The sequence below is a fragment of the Protobothrops mucrosquamatus genome, unplaced genomic scaffold, assembly GCF_001527695.2.
Source record: "Protobothrops mucrosquamatus isolate PMUCROS unplaced genomic scaffold, P.Mucros_1.0 scaffold267, whole genome shotgun sequence".
Lineage (NCBI taxonomy): Eukaryota > Metazoa > Chordata > Lepidosauria > Squamata > Viperidae > Protobothrops > Protobothrops mucrosquamatus.
The window spans coordinates 409,529-418,536 of NW_015386612.1; the positions used below are offsets into that span (position 1 = coordinate 409,529).

At 41.7% G+C, this 9,008-nt stretch overlaps 1 protein-coding gene across 2 annotated transcripts in view; it reads right to left on the bottom strand.

Moving 5' to 3' along the window:
* The window catches only part of AHCYL1 (adenosylhomocysteinase like 1), a 50,967-nt gene extending 42,496 nt beyond the window's left edge, over nt 1-8,471 (bottom strand). The window contains exon 1 of one of the 2 annotated variants that reach the window (XM_015814605.1): nt 8,284-8,471. In XM_015814605.1, the coding sequence (XP_015670091.1) occupies nt 8,284-8,394 (111 nt within the window). In that variant the 5' untranslated portion in view covers nt 8,395-8,471. The remainder of the gene's footprint in view (nt 1-8,283) is intronic. The other variant, XM_015814604.1, reaches the window with a different exon arrangement.
* Between the last annotated feature and the right edge of the window lie 537 nt (nt 8,472-9,008).

Below are 9,008 nucleotides of genomic sequence, written 5' to 3' on the forward strand. Positions count from 1 at the left end.
GGCGGCAGCGGGGGTGGGGCGGCGGGGGTGGGGCGGCGGCCAGGGAGGAACAGCCAAAATGCCCCCTCGGCTTATGCGCGGGTCACCAATTTTTCCCAGTTCTCTGTGGGAAAATCGGTCCCTCGGCTTATACTCGGGTCGACTTATACTCGAGTATATACGGTATATTTTTTCTGATATGAAATATAAGAGCCAAACATATCTGACTCAGTATTTTCTATGATTGGCTTTTGCAAAAGGGTACCATAAAAAAGAACAATATTGAGAAATTGTTAGCTTCTCTCATTATTAAATTTATTAAAGAATCTTAGTTGCTTCCCTTTGCAGAAAAAGAAAGCCCTATGGCACCCATTAAATCCAATGAAACTGGTTTAGGGGACGATTGTTTCAATTATAATGCAAAAGATTTAGCTGCAATCTTTTCTGGGTCTTACAAGAATACATTCCTGCATCAAGGTTAATTAGCTAGGAGAAAAAAAATCACAGCAGCATTTTACAAAGGACCTGAGATAAATGTGTCTAGTACATTCTACACAGATTAAATTCAGTTAACCAATTAAACATTGCCGAATATATATATATATATGGCTGCAGTCTGCTTCCCTGGTGCCCCCATTTGTTTGAGTTCACCCTGAATGATCTTTTCTCATCAGTTTGCACTGTATTGTACTGAGTCAAACCTGTACCGTGGCATTAACATTCTCCTTGGCATCACAATCACACGAAAAGCTTCAGCAGAATTTTCTGATGGCATCACACATTACTAAAAAAAAAGCTAAAAGAAAAACAGACTATTGCTTTTATGGTAATGATTATGGAGAGAGAGGTCACAAAACGAAGCTACATTTGATAGGCCAGAGAACAAAGAGTAATAACAAGATTCAGAGTTTCCATTGCCATAAAGAAGTTGAGGCACATTTTGTTGCCCCTTCGTATTTTTCAAGTATCTTTTGTGAATTAAAATGGCTGACTAGATTTGATTAATAAAAAGTTACTTTTTCCACTACAATCTGAACAAAGTACAAATTTGCAGATCTAAGATCTACAGATCTACAAATCTAAGGTTTAGAACTCAAGTAGCATGTTAGTTATGCAACAGATCATTATGCTATTATTTTCTTATTTACAATACTGTAATTTCATTCCAACACACATGGCTTTTTTTGTCCTCCAAAGCAACTTTCCTTAACACCACTGCACTTACAGGATCTGATAGCTAATGTTTTTTATATATTTTCTTGGGAAAATTTCTCAGTTTGTCACATTAAAACTAACTAACACAGGGCTTTTCAACCAGTGGTACGGGTACCACCTGTGGTACATTGGCACCTAGCAAGTGGTACGCGACCATCCTAGAAAAGGGGTAGCGGGGGAGGGGAATGAGCTGAACCGGTGGCAGCACCGCACAAGCCTGAGCGAGAGACGGCTGGAGCTGCAGGGCTGTCAGGGCTCAGCGGAAGCGCCAGGATCAGCGCCAGGCTCCAGCTGGAGCTTGGCGCTGATCCTGGTGCTTCTGCTGAGCCTTGAAGAAGCACCAATCAGCTGGAAAACAGCACTGATCCTAGCACTTCTGTTGAACCCAGAAGAAGCGCCGATCAGCTGGAATGTTGCAGCATCTCCAGGGTCTTGTGATTTACATTCAGATGCTTGGCAACTGATTCATATTTATGACGGTCACAGTGTCCCAGGGTCATGTGAAGTGAGCAAAACCTGCTGCAACCACCCAGCAGACAGGGGGAATAAAAACCAAACACCTCCCCACCTCACCCCCGCTGCTAATCCTGAACAGAAATGCTCACAACAATGACAACCTCGGACAGGAGGAAGAGCGCCGCCGGGTGGGCAGGCAGGTGTCTTGCCCGGCTGTGGCTTGGGGGCACTTTTTCAGTGCCATTGTAAGTTCGAACAGTCACTAAGCGAACTGTTGTAAGTCGAGGACTACCTGTACTTTATCACTTTTTTCCTTTTTTTGGTCATCCAGTTTTTGACACCTTGCTAGGTGACTGGTGGTACTCGGATGTTGCCATATTCTAAAAGTGGTACAATGGGTGAAAAGGTTGAAAAGCCCTGAACTAACAAGCAAACACCACTGTCAATGCTCCCCAAGCCGTATATAATGTCAACCCCTCTGGCTTTCCATTTAGCAACACATCAGGAATTTCCTTGTAGAATGTCAAAGAACTATTAAAGAGATGAACTATTGAATAAAACAAGACATTCCATAAAGGTTGAATTTCTGATTCAGAAGCAAACACAGAACGAGAAAGGTTAATTATATTACATTACATTACATTACATTACACTACACTATACATTATATTACATTTTACTGGCCATCCATCCATGTTATGGTAAAAATATTATGTAATATGATGATTTGTTCTTAGAGTATTCTTACAAAAGCCATAAATGTTAAAAAGCTTTGTATTCCAAGCAGTATTTAATCACTTGTAGCATATAGATATTACACTTACTACTGGGTGCACAGAAGCTTTAAAACATTTTGCCTAGATACAGTAGTTAGTTTAGAAATAATCTGAGTTTGAAAATATGCAAGTTAAGAAAAAAGGAGTCCCAGTTCTTCTAATATATTAGAAAAGAAACTGATGGTTAATTTTTTGTTTTGAAGTATGTCCATCTGTCTAGAAATAGGAGAAAGTCAGGTGAGTGGAAAGGAATGGCTGAGGAATTCTGGGAGTTGAAGTCCACAAGTCATAAAAGGGCCAAGTTTGAAGACCCCTGACTTAGAGCATCAGCCTGTCTACTATTTTTGGCAAAACAATGGTTAGAGGACTCAAGACTCAAGATCCTATACAGTAAATTGCAATAATAATAAAAGAAATATTTCTTGATGTATTTCATTCTTGCTCATCCCTAATCCAATGAAATTGTTCCTTTTATTTATGATGGGAATATGTAGATCAAGTAATTATTTTAAGGGGTCCTAGTACGGCAAAGTTTGGGAACCTCTGTTCTAAGCCATTCTTGGCAAGAATTTGGCTCCAAATCATAATTAACATTGTGGATAAGGTAGAAAGTTAAACTATAAACTGAAACCATGGTAATAATAAAGGTTAACTAATTGTTAACTTCCTCTTCATGCCATCAGACAAGAAAGTGGTTATAGAGAATAACTGCTTCGGCAGCAGAATCTCTTTTGCTCTGATTACTTTTCATCCCTTCAGGTGAATGGAAGATTCTATTAAGAAACAAAAGACTGTGGGAAGCATGAGCTGATTCCAAGCACAGTGGAGGCACTGACTCCATAATCAGAAAAACTGGAAATTACTGGTACCAGCCAGTGCAAAGGTGGCTGGGATACCAGCCAAGTAGAACTGCAGATTGCTGATGACGGTGTTTTCCAGTGCTTTAGCTGAACTCCCATCAAACTATCAAAGAACCTGGGTTCTGCTAAAGTAGAACAGACCCACTTTTCCAGAGGTCTTGTATGTTTGCATGCATTTGTCATTATAGTTATCAGTTAAAAATTTTAAGAACTTAAAACTGCATAATATTGGTTACAATCCTGCTGTAAAATAATGAATGAAATCTAACTAGGGCTGCAGTCAGGGCTTTTTTTCTCGGAGAAAAGGTGGCGGAACTCAAACCTGGCCACGCCCTCATCAAACCCTAGGACCGCCCCTTTAGAGAACAGGAATGCAAGTAAAATTTGGGAGGGGCTATTTCCGGTGTGGGAGGGGCTATTTCCGGTGCGGCCGGCCCGGAAAAAGGTGCCGGAACGCGGTTCCGCCGCGTTCCGGCTGAAAAAAAGCCCTGGCTGCAGTAATATGTATCACTGGAGAAACTACTTTATCCTAAGCTCTAAGCAAAACACAAGTCAAATAATGAGAGAACTAATTGGTGCAAAATCTTATTTTATTTGGCTCCTAAGCTCAATCCTCTGAGGTATCTCATTTTGCCACGATGCCTAGATCCTTTGCCTCACTGTGGTCTGTTAGGCCTCCCCTTCTTTTCTGCTCTCTACTTTCTCTAATGAAGTCTTTCCCAGTTTAGAAAAGATTTTCCCCCCCAAACTTGGTCTACTTCTGCATACCATTAGTAGTATGACTGAGAAACATTTATCTAAGAAATGCACCGTTAGTAATCCCTTACAGGTATGTACGAACATATCCTCGAACTATCCATAGTTACAGAAAGGGCTACCATTTTTTTTAACTTAGGCATGAAAAGCCCTAGTAATAGCAGCTAAGCTAATGCCAGAATAACATTTTGCTAGTCATTGTTTCAAAAAGTTTCACTTATAGCTTTTTGAAATTAATTGCATGTCAAAGTTACTCCTATCTATGGGTTTCATCAGAATATTTCTAAAAGCATAAAAATGAATGTAAATCCTGTATTTCATGGATACTAAATTCTCACTATATACAATGAAGATTCTAAATAAAGTTGACAGGTGTAGTGTACTGGTTATGGTATTGGGCTGAATGTAGAAAAACTTGTTCAAAACCACTGGGTAACTTTGGGTAAGTCAGTTTCTTTTAGCATAACCTACCTGACAAGGTGAAAAGGGAAGGAGTGTGATGTGCACTACTTTAAACTCTTGAAGGACAAGTGAGATATAAGTCCATCAAACAAATACATAATATAATAAATCTGTATCTTCAGTTTTCATTGAAAGCATTTTTGATCACGAAATATAATCATCATAATATATATTTTCTGTAAAAACTTAAAACAGAATACATTTTGTTAAAAACCATGTATGTATATATCTATGTATGTGTGTGTATGCATGCATGCATGTATGTATGAACCAAAACTGGTCAATTTGGAAAACTAAAACTTCAAGAAATATATATTATGCAATCGATAGATGAATTAAACAGGAATCTATTTGAAATCCAGGAAAATATATGACCAGTAGACATATACTTTTATATTTTATGTGCCAAAAGTTCCAAGTAATATGATCAATTTAAGAAGCAAGCCCCAGAATTACAAAAAAAATTACCAAGCATCACAGTTTTACACAAGGGCTCATCTATTACTGAACTAACAAGCTTAAGTAGATTTCAAACTGCTTGAGTGAGCCTGAACTTTCTGAAAGATTTGTTTAGTTCCCAAAAGTTATGAACATTAGTTTTTATACAAACCCATGGCCACAGATATCAATAAGATTCATTCCTCTGAAGTTGGAGAAAGCATTCTGAACCTCTGATTGGAAATTGCAACACTGAAAACTTTCTCCTGCTGCACCATTAAATTCTGAAAGCAACAATTCCTGATGTCATGAACTAGGAAGCAGTGGGCCACAAAGGACTTTGGACCTGAGTATTAAACATTCTTGGTCTTCAATCATATACCCAAGTCCACTAATGCTACAGAACGATTCTGGAGGTAATTTTTTTTTTAAAAAAAAATCCTTTCCAGTTGTTGGCAAGAAATTGGAGAGTTAGGGGCCTCTTCTACAACTGCATCCTATGGTAAATAAATCCTACTGGTTTCAACAGGTTTACTGTTTGGTAGAAGATGTGAAAAGATAATGTAAGAAAAATTATCAGTAAAGCTACAATATAAAATATACGCAAGCAAGAAGCATTTACGCTGACAGTATTCCCTATGCTCCACTATTTTTTCTGAGACAGATGCCAGCACAAGACTGGATTATATGCTTCCTCCATCATCTCAGCTATTAAGGATGTGTCCAGATATTTCTTTGCATGTCACATATCAAACATTAAATGTAGTTTTTGGAATTATTATATTATATTATATGATTCCACTAGTTTTAACATTCTACTTTTGCATAGGAAAAGCCTCAAACATGAAAAGTTTTCTTTGTAAAATCAGAACCACAACTTTTCACCCTAAGGTTACAAAAACACTTTGGTGATATAAAGTTCAAATGGTCAGACCAAAGCAAGCAGATTATTAGTTAAAGAAATGCTCTGTATGTAAGCTCTTTTGAATTTTAATGCAACATAGATACTGTGGACATTAAAACATCAAATTTTCAATCGTAAGACCATTCCATTAAATTTCACCATAATCATGCTTTAAAAAAGAAATTACATCTTTAGATGAAACTTTCCCAAATAGATATTCTTGTATAATACACCATTTTTGAGTGACAAATTGTATTGAAAATTTTGGATAAATACATAATGTAAAAGATAAGTGCATTTCTCATATCTTGGAAATGTGAATTAAATTTGTTTGCTTACAGATATAGTTCACAAAAATAATATCTATATCTATAGAAGAATTCCTAATACTTAAGGGAAGGTAAAGGGAAAATATCTCAAATGTTTTTCAAAATTTAAAGTTTTAGCAAGGTCTGTTGATTTAGTTTTACAATCCGGTTCATAGAGCATTTCAATTAAAGCACCTTTTGACGTAGATCCTTCAGTTACTGTCAACCTATTGAATTTACTACCTAAAAGCTGCACAAAGGGATCGGTAGTATTTGTAAGAGGTGAACAAAACTTTCCAAATAAAGTAAATGAAATTATCTTAATAAGTTCAATTGTGCTTCAGTATTAATCCATTTAGCCTGGTACACTCCTGCTGCCTCTGAAGTTTTTGCTCTGTGCTCTGTTCAAGTATAAACTCAGTCATGCACTATGGATCTAGAGAGGCCTTAATGTTCAGCTCAGATGGAATTCCCAAGCAATTCTAAACGGAGAATTTAATTGTGCATTATTCAAGAGGTGACAAGTGCAGCTTTGCTAAAAGCAATACCTGCAAAGAGAAGGAGAGTTTTAAAAAATGTCTAAAGCAAACAGGAGTACAAATTAGGTTCCATTTAAGTTGTGCAAAGAATATGTGTGCAATTTTTCATGGCAAGCTCTGAACCGGCACATTTAAGGAAGAGATAGACTCTATAAAGGATTATAAAAGACTGTGTGCACTATTGGTTTGTGGTTAAGGCAATCAGGCTGGAAACTGGAACCATGAGTTTTAGTTTCGCCCTAGACACAAAAGCCAGCTAGTGACCTTGGGCTAGTCACTTTCTCTCAGTCCTGGGAAAGAGGCAATGGCAAACCACTTCTGAAAAACCTTGCCAAGAAAACTGTAGGGATTTTATCAAGGCAATCTCGGAGAATAGGACATGATTGAACGAAACAAAAACAAACGCTGCAATGGTGTAACAAGAACATACTTGGGGTTCATGATACAAAGATGCAGCATGGAACAGCACACAAACTATGAAAGACACATAGTCACAAAGGATGTTTCCAAACTTCAGTACTGTAGTACTATACGAATACATTCTTATGGGATAGGTAAACCACTTAATCTTGTATGTAGAGGACAGTCTATGTGGATCTTGGCCCCACACTGCTTCTAGCTAGAGCAGCGGTTCTCAACCTATGGGTCGCGACCCCATTTGGGGTCGATCGACCATTTCACGGGGGTCGCCAAGCAAGGCTGTCCGCCATTTTTTTCCCCCTTTTCCGGCGGGTGCCTTACCTCCCTTGGGCTGGGCCAGCTGGTGGTCGGCCTGCTCAGTCTCTGCCGCTTGCCAGCTACGCCTCAGCCGGCGCAGGGGGCGGAACCACACATGCGCAGCGCTCCCGGGCAGGGAAAGTCCTCGACTTACGACCGGTTGGGTAGTCCTCGACTTACGACCGGTTTAGTCCTCGACTTACGACCGGTTGGGGGTCGCGGCATTAAAAAGGTTGAGAACCACTGTTCTAGCTAGAGGTGTGATAGTGGTGCGGACAGTATCATACCACAGGCATGAAGTTCCAATTTAGTATCCTGCCTAACAGCAGCGTTTTCCATAGGGAGGGAAGAACGAGGATAAACGCCTTAATACAACTGCGGTACCTAGTCCCGCCTGGGCCTGGCAGCCTGAACACCCGGGCCGCTTTCAGCAGTTAACAAAGAGTCCAAAGCTCCCATAATAAACCTGAGCCACCGCCTGCCCAGCTCCAGAGCCCCTGCTGTCCTCTTTCTCCTTCGTGGAGGTGTTTTTTTTTTCCCCCCCTCCTCCTCGACTGGTCCGCACCCCTTCCCTTTCCGCCCCGCGGAATCCGTTTTCAGGACCGGCTCTCAGCCCCAGCCCCAGCGGCAAATCAAGGAGGAAGAGCTCCTCGGGGCACGTGCAGAGGGCTAGCCGGCCGGCCGCCCCCAGTCCCATCCCAGGGGTCAAGAGGAAGGAGTTTCCCATTGAAAGGGCATGACTTTCAGGGGACGCCAGTCCCGGCCGGCACTTCGCTTCTCCTTTGCAAGGCCCAAGTGGACTCCGATTCCGCCCCCGAGAGACCCACCGAGCGCCCCCCCGAGTTTACTGCTTGGCCCCCGGGCGGCCCGCACCTTCTTGGGCGCCTTGGTGACCGTGGACATGAAGGAGTATTTCTCCGCGTCCTCCATCTCCTTCGCCTGCTTCAGCTCGTCCCCTGCGGCAGCGTCTGGCACGGAAGACATGCTGGAGAAGGGGGCAGGAAAAGGGCAGAGCGCCCAGGCCGAGGAACCGACGGGGACGTGCCTGCCGCGGCTTCCCCTTCACGGGCTCCGCGACCTCCTTCCACGATCGCCGAGTCTGCAGCCGCCGCCGCCGCCGCCGCGCTCCGGCAAGGGGCGGGGCCAGGCGAGCACCTGCGTCAGCACGCACCCGCCGAATCGCCCACTTCGGGCACGAGAGGCCGTACGCAAGGGCCGGGCGCCGAGCCTCCCCGCACAGGCGTCTGCAGCGCCTCCTGGCGGAACTTGCGCTCCTCGCTTTGGAGTCCCTCGACTTCCTTTTGTTCCGCCGTACAAAAAAGCAAGAGAAGCGACCAACATCCAGATCCAGAAATACGCTTAACAAGGCAAAACCAAGAACGCGAACAAAAATGTCCAAATAAGATGTGGCAAAAAGCAAAGGGGCGGTGTCTTTTCTCCTAGCCTGGGTAAGATAGTGGATGCACAGGCTCAGTAGGAGACTTATTGATCCATTGTTTTTTTCTGCAAGAATAATTACCGTTCTGAATATCATTAGGCCCTTTTTCATTAGTTTATCAATTATTTCTATATAGATAATAACACAAGTAGCCTATACA